The sequence below is a fragment of the Barbus barbus genome, assembly GCF_936440315.1.
Source record: "Barbus barbus genome assembly, chromosome: 14".
Taxonomy (NCBI): Eukaryota; Metazoa; Chordata; class Actinopteri; order Cypriniformes; family Cyprinidae; genus Barbus; species Barbus barbus.
In genome coordinates this window covers 31,215,864-31,239,425 of record NC_136742.1, presented here as the reverse complement: position 1 = coordinate 31,239,425, position 23,562 = coordinate 31,215,864, and the positions used below count along the sequence as shown (strand labels likewise).

At 36.1% G+C, this 23,562-nt stretch overlaps 3 protein-coding genes across 5 annotated transcripts in view; 1 reads left to right on the top strand and 2 right to left on the bottom strand.

Moving 5' to 3' along the window:
* Window positions 1-841: 841 nt before the first annotated feature.
* Window positions 842-10,894, top strand: LOC306879836 (mitochondrial basic amino acids transporter-like). Its single transcript, XM_079433040.1, has 4 exons — window positions 842-1,214; window positions 4,706-4,749; window positions 7,248-7,331; window positions 8,385-10,894. The coding sequence occupies exons 1-4, from the start codon at window positions 1,187-1,189 to the stop codon at window positions 9,153-9,155; spliced, it is 927 nt and encodes a 308-aa protein (XP_079289166.1). The 5' UTR covers window positions 842-1,186; the 3' UTR covers window positions 9,156-10,894.
* Window positions 10,895-11,190: 296 nt separating this feature from the next.
* Window positions 11,191-17,001, bottom strand: LOC306879853 (myosin-6-like; the record flags this gene model as incomplete). Its single annotated transcript, XM_079433069.1, has 1 exon — window positions 11,191-17,001. The coding sequence occupies one exon, from the start codon at window positions 16,999-17,001 to the stop codon at window positions 11,191-11,193; it is 5,811 nt and encodes a 1,936-aa protein (XP_079289195.1).
* Window positions 17,002-19,537: 2,536 nt separating this feature from the next.
* The window catches only part of LOC306880250 (serine/threonine-protein kinase PAK 6-like), a gene marked incomplete at its 5' end in the record, with an annotated part of 28,001 nt that continues 23,976 nt past the window's right edge, over window positions 19,538-23,562 (bottom strand). The window contains 3 exons of one of the 3 annotated variants that reach the window (XR_013785064.1): window positions 19,538-20,124; window positions 20,277-21,576; window positions 23,150-23,284. Coding sequence is in view for 2 of the 3 variants with exons in the window: in XM_079433659.1 (XP_079289785.1) it covers window positions 21,409-21,576; window positions 23,150-23,284 (303 nt within the window). Of the gene's footprint in view, window positions 21,577-23,149; window positions 23,285-23,562 lie in introns of all 3 variants that reach the window. The other 2 variants (XM_079433659.1, XM_079433658.1) reach the window with 2 other exon arrangements.

Below are 23,562 nucleotides of genomic sequence, written 5' to 3'. Positions count from 1 at the left end.
ATCTGTTGAAAGTTACGTAGGCTAAATTGATTTACTACCTCTTCACTTTTTCTTGTTTTACTGTTTTTTCCCCCTATTTCCTTTATTGTCTTCCTTTATTATATGTGACCCTGCAGCACAAAAGCAGTCATGAGTAACACAGGTATATTTGTAGCAATAGCCAACAATACATTGAATGGGTCAAAATTATACATTATTCTATTATGCCAAAAATCATTAGGATATTAAGTAAAGATCATGTTCCATGAAGATATTTAGTAAATTTCCTACTGTAAATATATTAAAACTTCATTTTTGATTAGTAATATGCATTGCTAAGAACTTAATTTGAACAACTTTAAAGGAGATTTTCTCAATATTTAGATTTTTTTGCTCCCTCAGATTCCAGATTTTCAAATATTGTCCGATCCTAACAAACCATACATCAATGGAAAGATTATTTATTCAGCTTTAAGGTGATGTATAAATCTCTTATGACTGGTTTTGTGCTCGACATTTATGTTATTTATGCTAGCATCCAATGTCGTGTTTAAATGTTGAAGTTATTCTTGTTATACTTGCAATAAAAAAGTTTTTTTATTGCATCTCTTTAATATAAATGTTATGTCTATCTGTCTAAAATAGCAATTTTGCTCAGTAAAAACTGAAATGAATCGTTCGATCCGAACGAACCGATTCACTCCAACGAGTCGGACTCTCCGGCGCTAGCGCTACTACGGCGAAGGCACGTCATGAATATTAATGAGCCCAACCTCCTATGGCTTGTCTCGGCTACTGAATATTAAAACACCTAGCGATGACGTTCTCTGTAACCGTCCAATAGCGAAGACCCGGCTCAGTCAGGAAAGGCGCGCATGACACCAAAAGCAGGAACAGGAACATTTTTAAATCCACGGCTCGGGATTGGAGCACGCACACACACCTCCTCACCTACACCCATCCACCCAGAACCCGCCACACAAACAGACAGTGAACCCTGCAGGTGGTAGTCAAGCCAGTAGGTGAAATTATCCGCTGGAGAACCGCTGCTGAACCTCGAGACTTATCACAGGCATTTCAGCTCAGGCCTGAGGAACTAACTAACTAACTAACCAGCTAACCAGCGCGACCAAAACCCAGTTAACCCTTCAGAACAGGCTTGAGCCCATCTGCAACGCTTGCTTGCTTCTGTCAGCTTGAAGCAGTGATGGACTTCCTTGCTGGATGCATGGGAGGTAAGGTGTTTCTACTAGTACAGTAGAGTACAGTAAACTCCTGTCTGCTAGATTAGGACTTAGTTAAGCTCGTTAAGAGGGTCTAACCTGCTTCTGTGTCAAACATAGACTGTATTTTTACATTTAGACTCCGTCTGCACACAGTTGAAGTGCAGTAATTAGTCATACTCGCATGTGTGGAGTTTGTTGATGTAATTCACACGATTAGATGGAGACACACATGCTTAATTATTTGTAGTGGAACAGGAAGCCACGTCACGCAGGACACGTGATAGAGTTAGTGTTTATTGAGCCTCTTAAATACTGATGATTAAGCTATTTATGTGCAAAAGAGCAGATATAATTGAAGATTAGAAATGAGAAATGATGCCCTATCTATCTCAGTTACTGTATTTTCTGTAACTTCTCTTTAGCTGTTGGTTTTCTCTAAATGTGATTCAGTTTGTTGTTCTTGAGGTAGTTGAGTCACGTGATGGAATTCCGCTCTGCCGCCTTTGAAGTAAAGAATGTTACATTGTGACTGAACTGCTACTGAATGATGAACGTTCTAAATCTGGTTACAATGTCAACATTTTTCTTTGTGGTGAAAACTATGGAAGCTTGATTCTGCCACAAAATTGCAATTTTTTTCTCAAAAAGATCTTTTCTTTTTTAAATTCTGACTTTTTTTTCTTCTCAGAATTGCAAAATATAAACTCATAATTGGGACTTTGTTTCTCAAATTTAGTTTTTAAAATAAATAAATATATAAATAATTTAAATGTACATTTTTATCACAATTCTGAGATTCTTTTCTCACAGTTGTGAGTTTGTATCAAACAATTCTGACTTCTCAAATTTCACATTTCTATCTTGTAATTCTGATATGTCGCAATTCTTGCATTTGTTTTCTCAGAATTGCATGGAAAAAGCCGAATTGTGTGTGAGATAAATAGTCAATGACCTTTTTCATTATTTCATCCTGTGGTAGAAACAAACTTCCATAGAAATCATATTATTTTGAGCCAAAGCACCTTTTAGGTTGTTTGTAACAGTATGTACAGTATTTATGGTGTATACACGTTTTCTACAACTAACTTGAATAGGTATCATTTGTGCAGTAGACAGTTTACTTTTTATTATTTATTCAGCATTCATTATAAATTCTATTCTAATGCAAATACATTATAGTCACAAATAAGCACTTAACTGGACAGATTTGGTCCAGTCTGTAACCAACATGAGAGGAAAAGGTGAAAGTTTAAGAATCAACTATTGATAAGCAAATCTGAATATTGGCTCAGGCCTTCAGGGTACTAAACAAACGCATTCAGATTCACTCACAGATTGTTTGAATATGATATAGGTGAGAAATACTTCAAATGTATGTAGATTGATTCCTTATGATTGCCTTTAATTGAATATGTAACCTACAAGCCTCCTTGAAGTCGTCCTGTTCTCTTGTGTGAATATCAGTCATGCATGAGCTGCTGTGAAATGTGTTTCCTGGAAGAGCCCAGAATAACCCCCTCCCAAACGTCTGTCCATGTCCCGTCAAACACAGAGGTGTCCCACACACCCCTGCGGGAGCCAATCCCCGCTGCGGGACGGGCCACGTCTCTCCAAGCTCCTGCCGGCTCGTGTTTCATATTACACGCACCGTGCCTCATAAAAGCTGGATCACAGGTGTCATTATGAGAGACAAGCCACATATTATGTTTCCCTAAGTTTATAAATGAATAATTACATTATGTGGCTTATAATTTTTTTAATTAACAAGAGCTGAAATATAGCTGAAAAGTATTTTTTCCAACTTATACTAATATGCATAAAAACATATACTAATATATTTGTGTATATACCTTATTTATTTATTTACTAGTTGTTTATTACTGTGAGTGCATTCACACACACACTCAATAATTAATTAAATAAATGCATGTATTAATATGTTTGTGCATATATCTTAATTTTATTATTTATCATTTATAACTACTATATAAACATATCTATATATAAATCTTATTTTTATTTATTTATTAGTTGTTTATATATATATATATATATATATATATATATATATATATATATAATAAAAAGCAACGATAACTTTGCATACTGTATATATGATATTAAAGATAATAAATATAAAAGACGTGATGGGTTAAAATTATTATGTTTAACTCAGTAAATCAAAAATAAACAATCAAGGCATGCCGTTTTTCACTAAATGAACAACACAGGTAATAACGATATTTAATTATATAAAATATAAAAATATTTTAATAAATTTTTAACATTTTAATAATTTTTGTAAACATTTTTACACAATGACGCAAAAAGAAAGCTGATAAAAAAAAAACAATCAGTCTATTTAAACATTCAAGGCATGTTTTCCTTGCCTATTGTTCTCACAAGGAATAATGATGTTTAATGTTTTTATGTGCACTGATTTGTAAACATTCAACATTAATCAAACTTACTAATTAAAACATCTCTCAGAATTACATTATTTTTGTTCAAGTTTAGCCTAGTTTTTGTATCAGCAGCAAATATACAGCACTGTGAATATATTCTGTATATCACCCAGCTCTGCTCTGTAGCCGTACTATAGATATGTATTTTTTGGTTTATATAGCATCACTGTCATTTTAAGTCAGCTCTTGGCCCCATCTAACAACTTGAGTCTGTAGTAAAGGACGTGTTTTGATTGGTCAGGATGGACCAATGCCTTCGGTCCAGACTGACTCCCATCAGCCTGAGCACATGTGGATCGTCATTGGTTGTCTTTGGCATGGAGCAGTAGCTGCTGACATGCAATACCCTGTGAGATACTGAGATAGATCTCGTTATATTTCCAGTCCTACATTAACATCTTTCAATGATTGCCAGCCAATGACTGACTGGTGTCGTGCTAAATCCAACCAGATGGAAATAAAACACTAAAGATCCTAGAATTTACACTGTTGTTCATTTACAGCTGTGCTTATAACAGTTTTATGCAAAATTCAGTGCTTAATGTGGTCATGTGGCAATGCAGCAAACAAGTGTAGGAAATGTTACACTAAAATAATTTATTTTTAAAAACAAGAAGTATATCTGATTTTTTTTTTTTTACAATTCTGAGAAGAAAAAGGTCAGAATGGCAGGATATAAACTCAAAATTGTGAGTCATAGTTAACAACTTCGAGTCGTAAAATCAAAATAGCGAGATGTTTTTTAAAAAAGAGAAACTCAGTTGTGAGATGTAAACTCAGCATCGTGAGACAAACTCAGAACTGCGAGATGTTTTCAGAGAAAAATATCAGAATTGGGAGTTATAAACTCAGAATTGCTAGATGCTGTTGGAGAAAAAAGATATAAACTCAGAATTGCAAGTTGTAACTAAGAATTCAGAGAAAAAGTTTTTTTATTAAGTGACCATTTTTATTGAGCAAATAGGTTTCTATAGGTATACTATATATTGCTGAATATTTAAGCGTTCTAAACTCATATTTCTCCTTTCTGTGCAGGTGCTGCCGGGGTCCTCGTCGGACATCCTTTCGACACGGTTAAGGTTAGTAATCATCAGCTCGTGTTGTTCGAGTGCAAGTGCTTTCGCTGCACGTAGGTTGAGCAAATCTGTCATCTGAGCCGGCTGTTGATTTCTTAGGAACGCTCTTAAAACAAGTGAGCAAACAGTTATCATTGCTATTTTTGGCTGATGTTTAACCCAGGGAGATTGTTATTTGTCGTGACACTTTAGTCCGTCCTATCCATTTCATGCTGAACCCTATGACTTAAACATGACTTCTGTTGCTAAATAAATCAGTTTGTGAAAGCACACCATACCGCTTCTCTGCTCACAGGGTTTTTTCCATTTCCTTTGTTTTTATTTCCATTAACTCTTCTAGTATGATGCAGCATTGTGTTTTCATCATTGCTGACATATGCACCTAGCGTTTTGATTTTTGTTTAGTGAAAAAGGCCAAGCTTTTATTTCCGTTTTATTGCAAGCTTTATGTGGGCTATAATTAAATGAGTTCACATTAGTTGTCTTTAGGAAAGCCATCATCTGTAATGTAAGATGTACTTAAAGCTGCTCATGGCCAGCCTGCTGCTTTTGATATTGATCACATGTTAATAAATGAGCTGGAAACAGTCTCTGTCTTTTGTTTCTATGCAGTACTGGTCAAATGTCTGGACGCATTACTATTTTTGATGTTTTTGAAAGTCTCTTATGCTCATCAAGCCTTCATTTATTTGATCAAAAATACAAAATCATTAATATTGTGAAATATTACCATTTAAAATAATCGTTTTCAGTTTTAATATTCATTTATATTTATTTCTGTGATGCAAAGCTGAATTTTCCTCAGCCTTTACTCGTCTTGTGTCACGTGATCCTTCAGAGATCATTCTAATGTGCTGATTTGATATTTGGTTATTGTTAGTGTTGGAAACAATTGTGCTGCTTGATATTTTTTCTGGAATCTGTGATGCTTTATACAGGATTGATTGATTGATTGATTGATTGATTGATTGATTGATTGATTGATTGAATGATTGAATCCTGGCAGAGATTTTCAAAATATAGAAATCTTTCCTAACAGTATGTCTTTACTATCACTTTAAAAAACAACAACAACAAAAAAACTATTTAACATCCTTGCTGAATAAATGTGTCCATATTCTTTAAAAAAAGATTTTTTTTTTTTTGTATCAGTCGAAATAAAAAAATTTAACAGTAGTGCATGTTGTTACAAAACATTTCTATTATAAATATGCTGTTCTTTTATTAAAATACTAAAATTATCTCAGTTTATAAAGAAATATTAAGCAGCACTGATCACTGATAATAAATCGGTATATTATAATGATTTCTGAAGATCATGTGACACCGAAGACTGGAGTAATGATGCTGAAAATACAGCTGCAGATCACAGAAATAAATTATATTTTAAAGCATATTAAAATAGAAAACCATTATTTTAAATTGTAATTTTTCAATTAAAATATTACAGTTTTTGTCTATATTTTTGATCAGTTAAATGCAGGCTTGATAAACATTGGACTTATTTCAAAAACATTAAAAAATAGTAATAGCGCCCACACTTTTTACCTGTATGTGTGATTACAGTAAATGTGCATAAAAAACATACATATATATACTCTATGTAGTGTGTGTGCATTTATTAATCTGCATGTAGGCCATACTTTTATCTTTAAAAAAAATAATGGTTTATGCAAAATAGCGTAGCCAGCATTGAATTGCTTTCATCTTGTTTATTTGTGACCACATGATGGCTCCGATAGAGCTTTCTAGCACTGTTCCACAACAACAAACTCGACCAAACTAAGCACACATTATAAAACGAATGAAATCAGTAATAATGGCATGAAGTGATTAGCTTACTAGCATTCATTTAGCGTTGTAATAAACATGCATGTTTGTATTGTGAGCGTTCCTACGCCATTGCTATCGTTTACGTCCTTGAAATTGTCTATACCATTTTAAAATTCCTTGTTTTTATTGCTGTGATTATTATATTTAATGACTATTTCATTTTCTTTTATGTAAAGCACTTTTAATTACCACCGTGTATGAAATGTGCTATATAAATAAACTTGCCTTGCCTATTTATTTATTTTTATAATTTTAGCGTTTAACTATTTACTTAGTGCATCAGATGTACATGTATTAAATTAATTTTCTGACTTAATACTGATGTAAAAAAAAAACAGTCATCTTTTTCTCACTTTTATGTTTGGTTTTATTTGTTTATTCATTTATATTTGTTGCGCTGTTTACTACCGTCTTTACCTTTACTTGTCTTGAATATTTAGGCCCTTCTTGGAAGAACTTAATTGAAAAATGATTAATAAAATGCCATTGATTTTTAATTGTTTATATTTATTTAGGAATATACTTTTTTTTTTTTTTTTAATAAGTATTGCTGGTCTTCAACCACTAGACCACAATGGTGTTTCACCTGTTTCCATATTCAACAGAAACTCTGAAAAACAAGCTCTTGTTTTCATGGGTTTGTAGTAATCAGGTTGTCTCTCCTGTAGGTTCGTCTTCAGGTCCAGAGTGTGGATAAACCGCTTTACCGAGGGACTTATCACTGTTTCCAGTCCATCATACGTCAAGAGACAGTGAGTGGAAACTTCAGTGTTTTAACTACAGCACAAACACTTTTATAAATATTCATTTCAACTGATATTATATTACACTTTATTAATATTATTTAGTTACATTTTAAAATAATTATTCTTTATACTTTAGTGAAATAAAGAGTTCCATATTACAATTTTTTCTTTTTGTTAACCCACTTACACCGAAAACCAGATCTGTGTCATGGGACAAACTTGCATCTGGGTCACATTCAGTTGCGGTGTAAGTGTGGCCAAGGGTGTCAAACGTACTGAGGAGCTGTACTTCAGTTTAAGTACAGAAAATATGTCAAGCATTTTACTCAATTCAACTACACAAAAGATACATCACCTAAAGCAAAACATTTAATTGCACTTAAGTATTTAAAGAGGCAAGCAATAAGAGGCAGTTGAGATTTTCTTTTGAATCTTTTTGACGCAGAATTTTTTTTTATTTATACACCCTAAAATAATACATAAATATAGTACTAAATTACTAATACCCAAATACACAAGACTTAGCATTGTATATTTATTGAAGAGAATAATTGACTTAAAAAAAAAAAAAAAAAAAAACAACTTCTCCCGACATTGAAAGACAAGGCTGAGTAAAAAAAAAATTGTATTCTAATATTTGAATTAATATTTTAGTAATTTTATATTTGACTTTATTCATATTTAATATTAATATTTAAATGTATTATATATTATTAGTTACTTTTTATAGTTTGTAAAATATTGTTAAATTATTGCATATAATTCATTGAAGTATAGTTGTTAAGCCGTATGCATTTTATTATTCTCGATGGCCATGAATGTAGTTTTTTTTATTTTTTTTTATTTTTTTTATTATGCTGATATGGCATAAAATGGTAAATAAAATAAACAATTATTTAAATGATTGACCCATACAGTGTATTGTTGGCTATTGCTACAAATATACCTTTATATAAATAAATATACATAAATATACTACTACTGCTTTTGTGCTCCAGGGTCACATATATGCATGTAAACTAATGCACCTTGGATCACTTTATTTCACCTTCTCTGCAGATGACTGGCCTTTATAAAGGCATTGGGTCACCCATGATGGGCCTGACGTTCATCAACGCCATCGTCTTTGGTGTTCAGGGCAACACCATGCGCATGTTGTCCGAGGATACACCCATGAACCAGTTCCTAGCCGGAGCGGCGGCCGGCGCCATCCAGTGCGTGATCTGCTGCCCGATGGAACTGGCCAAGACCCGAATGCAGATGCAAGGAACGGGCGAGAAGTCGTCGTCCTCTCGGAAGGTCTACAAAAACTCTCTGGACTGCCTGGCTCGCATTTACCAGCGCGAGGGTTTGCGAGGAGTCAACCGAGGAATGGTTACGACTCTCATCCGAGAGACGCCGGGATTCGGCGTTTATTTCCTCGCGTATGACCTCCTGACGCGTTCGCTGGGATGCGAGCCGGAGGATCCGTACATGATTCCCAAACTGCTGTTCGCCGGCGGCATGTCGGGAATCGCGTCTTGGCTTTCGACGTATCCGGTGGACGTAATAAAATCCCGACTCCAAGCCGACGGAGTCGGCGGAAAGTACCAGTACAGTGGCATCATGGACTGCACAAGGAAGAGCATCCAACGCGAAGGTTGGCGGGTCTTCACGCGCGGACTTACTTCCACTCTTTTACGGGCATTTCCGGTCAACGCAGCCACTTTCGCTACGGTCACGCTCTTCCTTTTGTACGTACGTCCGGAAGAGGGATCGAAAGATTGCGAAGCAGCTTCAGCTTCGCATCAAGCAGCATTGCAGCAGCAAGCGCAACCGTCCAGTCTGTGAGTAACCTCATATTTCTGGGATCGCGACTAGCATAGCTCTTCCCGAAATAATGGCTGACCTGTTACTAAACAAACAGTTGCTGTGCATTGAGCACATCTGTCCACTGTAAACGGAATTGCACAACCTTTCTCTCTGTACAATGACTTGAGCTCTGCGTCTGTAAATATATTTTTTATATTCAAAGATATTTAACAAACACGTTCCCTTGTGTCTGCCTTACGAGAGCTGAAAGAATCAGACCTCTGAAAGTAAGAGTTTGCATGCTGATGTAATCAACAGCTCCTTTTGTTGTTACTTGGCAAAACTAGACAAACTTGCTTTGACGTTGCAAATTATTGCTACACCGAAGAGAATCCAGTGTCTAAACAAATCCTCAAGTTTAGTTAGGGCGGACACCAGTTGATGTGAATGAAAGGAGGCAGTGATGTGTGGTTGTAGAACATAGGTTGTGCTGTCTTAAGATTTTAGGTCATTTGTGTTTTCCACTGGAAAGTTTTGGAAAGGTGCATTTTGGAAAAGTAGTTACCAAGGTCCTTCCCAGCCTTCTTTTTGTTTGCATCAAACTTACCATGGCCTCTACCCTGACTAAGTTAATACCCCGGACATAGATTAAATTTGTACTGTCAACCCCACCCAGGCATGGACAAATATGCTTTTGGCACTGGAGAATTTTAGTCTTTGTTATTATGATGTTTTTAATCTGAGGAGTGAGAACCTCCTTTTAGTGGAAGCTGCTGGTGAAATTGCCTACAAGGTAGCGATATCTTGGCCCACTGTTAAAGTTGTGAAATGAATATGGTAGAAACCAAATTACGCTTGCTAAAGTTTCTAAATCACTACTGTGGCATCCGACGAACTGTTGATGTTGTCTACTTGAATTGCATTAGCCTGAATTCATTTGGTTCCTGGTGTACTGAAAAGAGAATAAAGCAAAGGTTTTTGCCCGACAAATCAAATTCTGTCCCCTTAATGTAAGCCCTGAATTGATGGTGTTTTATCTACAAAATTAATGCAATATTTGCATGTTCTCTGTAACTTATTAAAGTGTTTGTATACAGGTTGTATCTGGGCCAGTGAAGGTCCACTGTAACTATATCTATATCAGCTGTTAGAGTTTTAAATGTCCTGCTGTGTTTAAGTAATGTCTTTTGATTTACTGAAGCATGTGGGTTGTCTCTGTAAGATCAATATATTTTATGTCTGAATGAATCGGGGCTGGAATTTTCTCAGCATATAGAAAGATGTGTAAATAGAGTTCATATGTTTGATTTCAGAGTGCTGAATGTAGGAGACTAAAACATGCACTTGGGAAAGTAGACAGAAGAGGTTTGCCTGGTTTTTAAAGAATGTGCTGCTCTTTTTGTAACGGTTACAGATTGTATGTTGTATTAAATGTAAATATGTAGTGTTCCATTAAAAAGGGAAGTTTAGACAGATGCGTTGAAAACAAAATGTTTTGTGTGATATCTGTGAGAAATGTAAATAAACTGTTACGGAGTTAGATTGGTTGCAGAAGTACTAAAGTGGTTTTAATTTGAGTAGTTTTAGTTTTCTTTCTTTTTCAGGTTTGTTGTTACTGCTGTTGTTGAACAGATGGATCAGTATTGAATCTGATGAAATGTTTGTCCTATTTTTGTATAAATCTTAGTTAGCTCCCATTTGAAGCCAAATTGGCCTCAACCAATTTATAAATTGCTTTTGGTCAGCTAAAATAAGTGAAAATAAATGGGATAAATGATAAATCTTGTGTTTTTTGTCTTTATTGTTGTTAATTGATGTTGACATGTCATGTGGTGGGATGAACACAATAATTAGATTCTGTGATTTTTAAAAGTATTTTATTTCATTTTTAACATGAAAATGAATTTCAAATTCTAAGCCAACACATTCATTTTTGAGTATTGCCTTCATGTTATTTTGTTCACTCATTTTTATGGTTTGACTAATGTTTAATCCTTCAGAGGATTTCAGGTACTAATCTTAAAATTAGTGAACCAACAAATCTAGGTGAGATTGCAAAACTACTCAAGACACATTACTCATCCTGGGATTTCTTTCCAGGTACACCGTCTCTAGTTTTAGCACGCAGCTTGTTTACTTGAGATTCTGCAATGTCTGCCCGCTCTTCTGCCTCTTCTAGCTCATGCTGCATTTTTCGTAATTTGGCCAGGTTGGCATTTGCCTGTTCCTCAGCTTCTTCAGCAGAACGTTTATAAGATTTTACTTTCAGTTGTAGCTTGTCCACCAAGTCCTGCAGTCTTGCCAAGTTCTTGCGATCCTCATCCGTCTGATAAGTCAGCTCCTTAATGCGTCGCTCATACTTTCTCACACTTTTAATGGACTCTGAACCTCGCTTTTGCTCTGCATCCAACTCATTCTCAAGCTCACGGATACGTGCCTCCATTTTCTGTAGCTGCTTTTTCCCTCCTTTCATTGCTAATTGCTCTGCTTCATCAAGACGGTGCTGTAGGTCCTTAATAGTCTGTTCCATGTTCTTTTTCATCCTTTCAAGGTGTGCACTGGTGTCTTGTTCCTTCTTTAACTCTTCAGCCATCATAGCTGCATCAGTGATGGCTTTCTTTGCCTTTTCTTCTGCATTGCGGTTCTCTTGCACCAGCTCCTCCATTTCATTTTGCAGCTGAAGCAGATCTGACTCTTGCTTCTTCTTTTGGTTGATGAGGCTGGTGTTTTGGGTGTGCAAGAGTTGCATCCTCTCGGTTGCTTCAGTAAGTTCTTGTTCAGCTAGTTTACGACCCCTCTCGGTTTGTTCCAGCACTGCTCTCAGTTCTTCTAGTTCTGCTTGAATCAGGTTGTTTCTGCGCTCCAACAGGGCAATGTTTTCTTTATGATCATCATTACTGTGAAGTGTGTCGTCCAGCTGTAGTTGAGTGTCCTTTAAGCATGATTGGATCATCTTCAGCTGCTTCTGAGCATCAGCTGCCTGTCTGTTGGCCTGACTTAATTGAATTTCCATTTCATTAAGATCTCCCTCCATCTTCTTTTTTACTCTTAAGGCCTCATTACGGCTTCTCGTCTCTGCCTCAAGGGAGGCCTGCAAGGATTCAACCATACGCTGGTAGTTTCTTTTTACTTGTTCCATTTCCTCATCCTTCTCAGCCATCTTGCGCTCAACATCTGCCTTCAACTGGTTAAACTCCAGCTGAGCTCGTAGGATCTTACCTTCTTCATGCTCAACTGAAGCATCAGCTTCTTCTAGTGCAGACTGCAACTCTGTTTTCTCCTGTTCCAGCTGTTTCCTCAGTTTTTCTAACTCATGGACACTCTTCCTTCCTTCTCCCACTTGATCTGTTAAGTCTGAGATCTCCTCCTGTAGATTCTTGTTTTCCCTCTTTACAGTCTCAAGGTGATCTAGAGATTCTTCATAGGAATTCTTTAGTTTAAAGAGCTCGGTACTTAAGCTGCGGGCTTCCTTTTGCGCTCCCTCAAGCTCACACTGTGACTCTTCGTACTTTTGTTTCCACTCCGCAATGACTTTGTCAAAGGATCTCTGTTTTTTGTCCAGGGTCGCTGATGCTGCATTTGACCGTTCAAGGTCTAGCATAAGATCCTCAATCTCATTTTGCAGGCGATGTTTTGTTTTCTCAAGAGAAGAACACTTTGCATTCACTGCTTCCACTGCTTCCTCTGCTTCTTGCAATTTTTGTACAAGCTTCTTCTTGGCTTCCTCCAGTTCCTCCGTTCTCTGAATTCCGTCGGTCTCATACCTTGCCCTCCATGTTGCTACCTCTGTATTGGCCTTGGATAATGCCCGTTGGAGCTCAGCTTTTGCTTCTTGTTCCTCCTCAAATTGCTCTCTTAGTAAGTCACAATCGTGACGGGCCGACTGTACAGCGTGAGCAAGAGCATTCTTTGCTTTCACCTCTTCCTCATTTTGCCTTCTCAGGTCTTCAAGTTGCTGGGTGTAGGAGGTCTTTCCTCTAGTAAGTTGGGAAATCAGACATTCCTTCTCTTCAAATTGTCGTCCAAGTTCCCCATTTTCAGTCAGCAGCTTGGCTTTCTGGGTAGACAAATCATTCAGAGCTCTCTGGGCTTCTTCAGCTTTTGACCTATATTCATTCATCTGATCTTCCAGTGAACGGCACATCTTTTCAAGATTTACCTTGGCTTTTACCACACTCTCCATGTTTGAGGAAAGGTCATCCAATTCCAACTTGAATTCAACTTTTTCTTTCTCTAACTTTTGTTTGACCCTTTGCAAATTGTCAATCTGTTCCCCTAGTTCAGCCACACTGTCTGCATGCTTCTTCCGAAGGGAGGCAGTAGTGGTCTCATGCTGAAGGGTGGCTTCCTCAAGGTCCCTGCGCAACTTTTGAAACTCTGCATCCCTTTTTTTATTGAGTTCTACCTGAGCACATGTGGCCCCACCTGCCTCTTCCAGGCGCTCACTGATATCCTCCAGTTCTCGAGAAATATCAGATCTTTGTTTCTCCACCTTAGCACGAGCCGCACGCTCTGCATCTAACTCCTCCTCCAGTTCTTCAATTCGAGCTTGATTTTCTTTTAGTTTTTTCTGCAACTGTGCTGAAGCCATTTGTTCATCTTCAATCCTTCCATTCAGCTGATTAATTTCAAAGTCTTTCTTTTTAAGTTTTTCCTCTAGCTGCTGTTTATCATTCTCCAAATCCATTACATTCTCTTGAGTCAGTTTCACGTCTCCTTCCAGTTTTCTTTTGCTTCGCTCCAAGTCCATCCTAACTTTTTTCTCTTGCTCCAATGAGCCCTCAAGGTCATCCACCTGTTGTTCAAGCTTAGCTTTTGCTTTTGTCAATGTATTTACTTTGTCTTCCTCGCTTTGAAGGTCATCCAGTGTTTGCTGGTGAGCCTCTTGTAGAGCTTTTTTCTCTTTGGTGAGTTTCATAATGTTTTCATCAAGAGATGCCATTTCTTCGGTCAGATTCTTTACTTTGTTCTCAGTGGCATGTTTTTCCTTTTCCACCTTGGCCAATGTCAGCTCTAGGTCATCTATATCTCTCTTGAGCTCAGAACATTCATCCTCCAACTTGCGTTTCTTTGCTGTGAGGTCTGCGTTTATCTCTTCCTCATCTTCTATACGTTCTGACAGCTCTTTGACTTTTGCTTCTAACTGGATTTTGCTTTTTATGAGCTGTTCACATCGTTCTTCAGCATCCGTTAGGGTGTCTTGCTCTGATTGCAGCTGAAGAAGCAAATCATTCTTCTCTTGAAGGAGACTGACCATCTTCTCCTCTAACTCTTTCCTCCTGGACTCAGATTTCTCCAACGCTTCTTTTAACTTACTGAATTCATCCTTCATGTTTGCCATCTCCTTTTCAGACTCGGCACTCCTTAGCAAAGGTTTTATCTTAAAGAACAGTTTCATCCATGGCCAGTTTTTCACACCAAGGAAGGAACGAAGATTCCACTGGATGACCATGAGGGCATCTCTTTGTTCCACCAGTTTCTGATACTCAACTCTCATCAGTAATCCACGAGCATAAGCTTGGATCCTAGTGAGGATACGAGCGAGTTGGTCATCTCGCATCTCTTCTAATGTACCGAGCAGGCCAGCTTTGAAAAAGACTTTTGTGTGGCCAAATTTGTATTGCGTGTGGTCAATATCTAGTGAGCCTAACAGCTTCTCTGCACTTTTCTTGTTTTCAATGAACTGACTTTCTGGGATGGCAGATGCATTTAGGATTCTGTACCGCTGTTTGAAATCACCATAGAGGATCCTGTTTGGGAAACCTTTCCTGCAAATCCTGATACCCTCCAGTACACCATTGCAGCGAAGCTGGTGCATGACCAGACAGTTGTCCATTATTCCAGGAGTCTTGCTCTCATTTGGAATCAAACAACGGACAAAGTGTGGGTGTGTGGTTTTCAGATTGGTCATTAATTTGTTAAGGTTTTCTCTATGCAGGGCTGACACGGTCTGAAAAGATGACCCCTTTTTCTTGGTCCCTTTCCCACCAGACTTTTCTGCTCCATCTGTTGCTGCATAATTTGAGAATATATGACTCAACAACTTCAAAGAGGATTTCTGATAGAGCCCAACTACGGTTTCATTCAGTGGGTCTTTGTTCTTCACCAGCCAGCCGGAAATATTGTAGTCAACAGTACCTGCATAGTGGGCCAAGGCAAAGTGCGCTTCTGCCTTTCCCTTCACAACTCGAGGCTTCTGGAAAATGTTTGTCTTGCCCAAATGGTTGTCATACAGCTTTGCTTTGAATGTCTGATCACTGGCCTTGGGAAACATGCACTCTTCCTCGAGAATTGACATGATCCCTAGGGGTTTCTCAATCAGATCGATGCAGGCTTGCAGATCCATCCCAAAGTCAATGAACTCCCAGTCAATCCCCTCTTTTTTGTATTCCTCTTGTTCCAAAACGAACATGTGGTGATTGAAAAACTGTTGCAGCTTTTCATTGGTAAAATTTATGCAGAGTTGTTCAAACGTATTGAAATCAAAGATCTCAAAGCCAGCAATGTCTAACACGCCGATGAAATATTGCCGAGGTTGCTTTGTGTCAAGGGATTGGTTAATTCTTACCACCATCCAGTTGAACATTTTCTCATACACTGACTTTGCCAGTGCACCAACTGAGTAATACACTTGGTCCACACTCTGTCCTTTTGTAACGTACTCATTGCCTACCTTGACCCTTGGATGGCAGAGTCCTTTGAGCAGGTCAGCAGAGTTCAGCCCCATTAGATAAGCTGCCTTATCTGCATCTTCAGTACCGTCAGCCTCTGCCTGCTCTTCACGCTGTTTCTGTTTGAACTTCATATTACCATAGTGCATGATAGCACCCGTCAGCTTGTAGACTCCCATCTTTTCTTCAGCTGTGAAGCCAAGTACGTCAAATGCCTTGTCAGTAGCAAGCAGCTCTTCATTGTCATTGATGGACGCGACGGATACTTCTCCTTGGGAGATGTAAGAGTAGTCATATGGATTATTGGTGATCAACATCGTGTCCAGTAGTTCAGGCTTTTCATTGGACAGTATTTGGAAAAAGATATGGTAGTTCCTCTCAGCTTTAAGTTGAAAGGTCACCCGAGATTTCTCCAGCAGGTACGTTTCGATATCAGCCGAGGAGAGTTTACCGCTAGTCCCGAAATGAATGCGGATGAATTTCCCAAAGCGAGACGAGTTGTCGTTTCTCAATGTTTTAGCATTGCCGAAAGCCTCGAGTGCAGGGTTAGCCTGGATAATCTGATCCTCCAGGGTTCCCTTGCTGGAGTCTTTCTTTCCGGTTGCTCCTCCTGCGGCAGCAATGCTTGCAAAATACTGGATGACTCTCTTGGTGTTGACGGTCTTCCCAGCACCGGATTCTCCGGTGATAAGGACTGATTGGTTCTCCCGGTCAGTTAGCATGTATTGATAAGCATTATCTGAGATAGAAAAGATGTGAGGCGGGGCCTCTGATCTCTTCTTACCTCTGTAAGCCGCAACCACTTCTGAGTCGTACACGGGTAACCACTTGTAAGGGTTGACGGTTACGCAGAACAGCCCTGAGTAGGTGTAGATCATCCAGGCTGCGTAACGCTCTTTGAGGTTGAACAACACTGCAGGCTCGTGAAGGAAAGTGAGCATCGCCATGTCTTCGCTTTTATCGAATTTAGGCGGGTTCTGGGGATGGACGTCTCCATCCTTGACGGTCACGGTCCTCCCATCCTCGGTCTTTACAGTCACCTTCCCTCCTTCCTTGCTGACAATTTGCCCCTTCACAAACTCCACCTTTTCATCCACAACAAAGCATTCGGTCTTGATGTCAAAAGCTCTCGTCTGAGCTTCTAGACGCTCTTTGTCCGACTTCCTGAGAAAGGGAGCGGCCTTCCCAAACTCTGCCATCATAGCATCACCCATAGTGACTGCTTGAGATTTCCAGGTACAGAGAGATTTGATGAGCACACCTCGGCTGAGGAAACTTTAAAGAAGCAAACCACTAGTGCTTGGCTTTTATAGAGGGTAACGGAGATCCAAATAAGGATGTGAAAGGAAAGAACACAAGGGCAGGGATTTTATCAAGAGTTAAATATGGTGTGGGGTCAGTAACAAGACCTTTAGTTGTTGATATCCTTATATAGACAACAAACACCTCCCTGATTGTTTCCATCCTTTAGAAATATTAGACATACCTCTAGCATTAAGCATGATTCTCACATTTTCTTTGCAATTAATGCAGTGAGATTTCTTTGCAATTAATGCAATGTGATCATATCTTATGCATAAATACCTTGTTTATGTGATTCATGATTTAGAAAAATGCAGTAGAGCCCAAAAACCTGAGACCACCTTTTTCTCTTTTGGTCAAATTATTATGCTAATAGTATATTTGTAATGGAAAAAATGGTTGGAATGGAATGCAAAAAAGTTTTTTTTATTTTTAGTTTTTTTGTGTGTTGTGAACTTTTGTACTGCAATATATGTTCATTTATAAGATATATATATATATTTTTTCTTTTTATTAAGTTTACCTTAAATTGATCAAAAGTAACTATTTTATAGCTATTTTTTATAACTTGTATTTTTTTTATCAGCAAAGAAGCAGTAAAGTGGCAGTGAAGACATTTATAATGTTACAACAGATTTCTACTTCAATTAAATGCTGTTCTTTTGAATTTCCTATTCTTTAAAGAATCCTGAAAAAAAATAGTTGTATAGTTTTCACAAAAATAGTGAACTGTTTTCCACATAATCAGAAATGTTTCAGCAAATTAGCATATTAGAATGATTTCTGACGACTGGAGTAATGATGCTGAAAATTCAGGTTTGATCACAGAAATAAATGACATTTTAACAGATATTCACATAGAAAACAGCTGTTTTAAATTGTAATAATACTTCACTGTTTTTACTGTATTTTTGTTTAAATAAATGCAGCCTTGGTGAGCAGAAGAGACTCAAAAACATAAAAAATTAAATAAAATCTTACTCTAAACTTTACAGAACAGTAACATATATGCCAAAATAATAATTTAGGAAAATATTGCTTGGGCAATACTAAACAGAAAACAGATTATGTAATGTTTGCCTTAAGTAGGACAAAGATGTGCTCTAATGGGAGCTGAGAGTCAGGAATGTGTTTGTCTTTTATCTTTGTTGGACTTTATCAGCGCTCCTCTGATAAATGCTGGAGACGCCTGTGAGATCGCTGACAGCGAAGGACGTCTCGACTCATCCTCACTCAGAAACACCCCTGAAATAGAACGCAGGAATGAAAAGAAGGCTGTTCCTCTTCTATTATCTGCCTCTCTGTACTGTGGCTGAGCTGAGCCTCGTTCATGAAACAAGAAAGAGATCTGTTAAGATCTGTCTAAGAATGGTTTACGAATGACTTGCATGAATTCATTTTAAATATCTCTGTATTTAAAAAGGTAGTTACCACTTGTAGGTTGTTACACTTGAGGGTACTAGTGTATGAAAGATGGTTCAAGTGGTAACTAAATATATTTTTTAAATACAGAGTATGTTAAAAGTGCATTTTAGTTCATATTCATGGTGTAAATAGCACAGTTGAGTACACTTAGATGAGTACACTACTAAAGGATCATTTTAGTATATTAAGTACAAAAACAGAGCACAAAGTACATTATGGAAGTGTACTTGTTTTCACCTCAAAGTTATGTAGATTTACATTAGTTATTTTTACAGTTTCAAGTTTAGTAATTGTGCTTTTACCATTCTTATTCATTTTTGTTTTTTATTTCTATTTAGCTTTAATTTATTTAAATATTAAAATATTTATCATTTTTGATAACATTTTTAAGTGTTTCGTGTAATATTTTATTTCATTTCAGCTTTACTTTTCACAAAAAAAATTAATAGATTTAATCAAAGTGTAATAACAGCACTTCATGTAATGTGCAAAAAAAAAACTTCATATGCATGTTATGATTTTAATGTGTTATTTCAGTATAATTGAGATGAGTTTTTATAAAAAATTATTATATGGTGTTTTTCCCCCATTTTATTAGTTTTTACATTATATTTCTCTTTAGGTTTATTTTTCAGTTTTAGTTTTTGAACAAAATATTTGTCAGTATTTCTCATCAGATGTCCTCTCATAAGTATTGAAGTGCTACATCAGTAAATGAGGAGTTTATCAGGCAGTAGATGAGCTGACAGAAGTGTTCATGTTCACACGTGTTCACGCGACACAATGCTTGATATAATCAGTGTGTGGGCAGAAAGATCAGATACAGATTACAGAATGAACACTGCCAGGAGACAACATTTCTGACATGATCTACATGAATGTGAGCTTCATCTAAATTATTATAACTATGACAAGGACTCTTATTAAACAGCCATCAATCATCAGACGTGCTTTAACTGCCTCCTGTGGTTCAGAATCTGTTTCTTGCTTGTTTAAACCATGTATTCAATATAATCAATGCTTTATAGAGCAGATCAAACACAGTTTGTAAATTTAATGCTTAAATATGAGGAACAGATTTGACATGCAATTTATGACATTTGCAAAAACAGTTATGAATAATAAAAATCATTTAACATTTTGAAATACAAAATAAAGACATTGAGTGTCTCTATGGCCTGCTGGAGTTCAGTTTCACTGACACGTTCATTATAACATTTAACAGATGCTTTTATCCAAAGCTGTACAGCAATAAAAGTTACATTTTAAAGTCAACATGATTCATAATTCATGTTTCTGGTCTCATTATGGACGCTTGTTTCTGCCACGGGATAAAAAATAAAAAAAGGTCGTTGTAACTTTAATCTCACAATTCTATTTTTGTCTCGCAAATCTGAGTTTATATCTCACAATTCTATTTTTGTCTCGCAAATCTGAGTTTATATCTCACAATTCTATTTGTGTCTCGCAAATCTGAGTTTATATCTCACAATTCTATTTTTGTCTCGCAAATCTGAGTTAATATCTCAATTCTATTTTTCTCGCAAATCTGAGTTTATATCTCACAATTCTATTTTTGTCTGGCAAATCTGAGTTTATATCTCACAATTCTATTTTTGTCTCGCAAATCTGAGTTTATATCTTACAATTCTATTTTTGTCTCGCCAATCTGAGTTAATATCTCAATTCTATTTTTCTCACAAATCTGAGGTAATATCTCACAATTCTATTTTTGTCTGGCAAATCTGAGTTTATATCTCACAATTCTATTTTTGTCTCGCAAATCTGAGTTAATATCTCAATTCTATTTTTCTCACAAATCTGAGTTAATATCTCACAATTCTATTTTTCTCGCAAATCTGAGTTTATATCTCACAATTCTATTTTTTCTCGCAATTAGAATTTTTCTCACAATTCTCTTTTTTCTTGCAATTCTGACTTTATATCTCGCAATTCTATTTTTTTTCCTCACAATTCTGACTTTTTTGCAATTCTACATTTTACTTGCAATAAAATGTTTTTAATTACAATTCTTAGTTCATATCTCGCAATTCTGACTTTCTTACAATTAAAAAAATGTAGCGCAATTCCGACTTTCACAATAAAAAAACAATTCTGACTTTATATCTCGCCATTCTAAATTTTTTCTTGCCATTCTGACTTTACATTTTGCAATTCAGACTTTTTTCTTGAAATTAAATTTTATTACAATTCTTAGTTCACAACTCACGATTCTGACTTTATATCTTACAATTAAAAATATTCTCGCAATTCAGACTTTTTCTCAATTCAGTTTTTTATTAATAGACTCTTAGATTTATTGCAATTCTACATTTTTTCTTGCCATTCTGAGGTAATATCTCACAATTTTGATTTCTCTTGTAATTCTGACTTTTTATCTTGCGATTGTTTTTACCTCTGACCTTTTCACCACCAATTCTGACTTTACACAATTAAAAAATATATATTCTCACAATTCAAGAGTTAATATTTCCAAATTTTTACTTTTCTTCTTAGAATGCCCATTTTTGTCTCGCAATTGTAAGTTAACATCTCAATTCCGTTTTTTTTCTCCTCAGAATAGCGAGAAATAAGGTCACAATTACCTTTTAATTGCTTGTCCTGGAGCAGAAACAGGCTTCCATTCATTGTGAACGATCATCAGATGGATTTAATAAACCCATCAGCACAGTCTATTACACACGGCACATAATGTCAAAGGTTCTGTGCAAATGCATCAGAATAAGAGGAATAAATGCTGACAGACTGATGGGTTTGGGGTGAATCGCTCCTGTCCTCCTCCATGAGGTTCTCCAGGGGAACATCAGCAGTCCAGCTCAGGGTTGTTCCAGAAGATCAGGAAGGTTCACAGTCTCTCTCTAAAGTGCTAAAGGTCAGCATCGTGACATGCGTTTGCGGTACTGCTCCACCAGTGGCACCAGACAGCGAGGAGAAGTGGCCTGAAGCATGAAGGGATGCTGGAGCAGGTCTCCGGCGCTCGCTCGCTTCAGCGGATCACACGTCAACATCGAGTCCAGAAAGTCCCTCAGGATGGGAGAGATCTGATCACACCACAGACATCATTATGCATAAGAATTTAATATAATATTACACATCATAATGACCAAACATAACTTAATGGTCCTGAAAGTAGGATTTCTTCATTTTAAGTCCCATTAAGCAGATTTTGGGGAGAAACTTGTGTTTATGGTCTTCATGATATACAGTAATTAAGTGATTTGATTTGATTTATGCATGAAATCAGTATTGTTTCAGTATTAATTATAGCTTTTATTTTTATATTTTACATTTATATTAGCCTTTAATTTTACAATTTTAAGTTTAGTATTTTGTTATGTGCCTTTGTCATTTTTTATTAATTAGTTTAATACATTTCCATTTAGCTTTTAATCATTTTTCAGTTTTAGTAATTGTAGTACTTTTAAACATTCCTAATTTTAGTTTCATCTATTATTTCTATTTTATTTAATTTAAGCTTCTTTAATGAATGAAAATGATTTAGTAGTTTAATTAAAAGTGTTGTTTTGTATTGTTTATATATTTATAGTATTTGTTAATATTTTGAATTAGCTTTTATTTTTATGTTAGATTTATATTAGCTTTAATTTTTGAAATTTTTATTTCAGTAATTTTGTTATGTTTTTCTCATTTTTTATTCATTTTTGTTTTTTAATATGTAAATATTATAAATTTTCCATTTTAGTTTTATTGTACTACTTTTAAAAATGTATAATTTTAATTGTTTCATTAAAGTGTTTAATCTAATATTTATATTTTAATTCATTTTGTCTTTTTTAATTAATGAAAATGTCATTTTTATTAATGAGGGTGGGGGGGGGGTTATATTTCTATTAAGCTTTATTTTTCTATTTATTTCTTTTTCAGTTTTACTAACTAGTACTTTTAAACATTTAAAAAAATTAAGTTGACATTTTTTAAGTTTAAATGTTTGATCTAATATTAATATTTCATTTCAGCTTTATTTCAATGAATGATTTTTATAGTTTTACTGTACAATAACTATGGAAGCCCGTTCCTGTTACTGATTGAAAAAATAAAAAAGGTAATTGCAAATTTTATCTCGCAATTCTGACTTTTTTTCTCACAATTGTGAAATATAAACTCGCAATTCTGAGAACATATAGGTTTTTTTTCTCCTTAGAACTTTATTACTTTATAGTATATATATGTATTTATATATATATATATATACTGGACTTTATTAGTTTATATCCCACAATTTGGACTTTATTTCTCGCAATTGTGAGTTTATATCTCCAATTCTGAGAAAAAAAGGCAGAATTGTGAGATAAAAAGTCATAATTACCTTTTTTATTCTTTATTCAGTGTTGGGCTGCATAACAGCACTGCATAAACATACGCATGTTATGATTTCACATTCTGTGTCATTAGGAGTTTGTATTCATATTTTTAAAGTTGTTATTTTTATATGAATTATAATTCTATATCATTTTTCTATTTCAGTTTTAGTTCTTTTATTACATGCAGTTGAACTAAACGGAGTTGATTATGCCATGAATACAGTTTTAGCTTCAGTTTTAGCTTCAGTTTTAGCTGGCTGAATGAAGCCTGTTGAGGTTCTGCTGATGTTACCCTGCTGATGTTTCTGGCGCTCGGGGCCGGCTCGTCTCGTAGTCTCTTCATCGCTGCTATCGGCGTCTCGCTGAAATACGGAGGTTCTCCATCGATCATCTCCACCACCATGATCCCCAGAGACCACATGTCCACCTACAAACACACAGAACATCAGGATCTTTCACAGGATCTGCCTCACTAAACCGATTCCTCATTCCAGAGAACAAACACAACCTTCTCAAGAATTACAAAGAGATAAAGTTCATATAGAAGTTCTCTGAGCAGCTGTTTGCCCGCCACACAGACACTTGTATTGTACTGTAAGTCAGTCAAAAATATGAGGAAACAAAAGTAAAACTATTACAAACTAAATGTGTATATATATAAATAGATACAGTTTTCCCAAGGCTTTGGACCAATGCATTTCCATG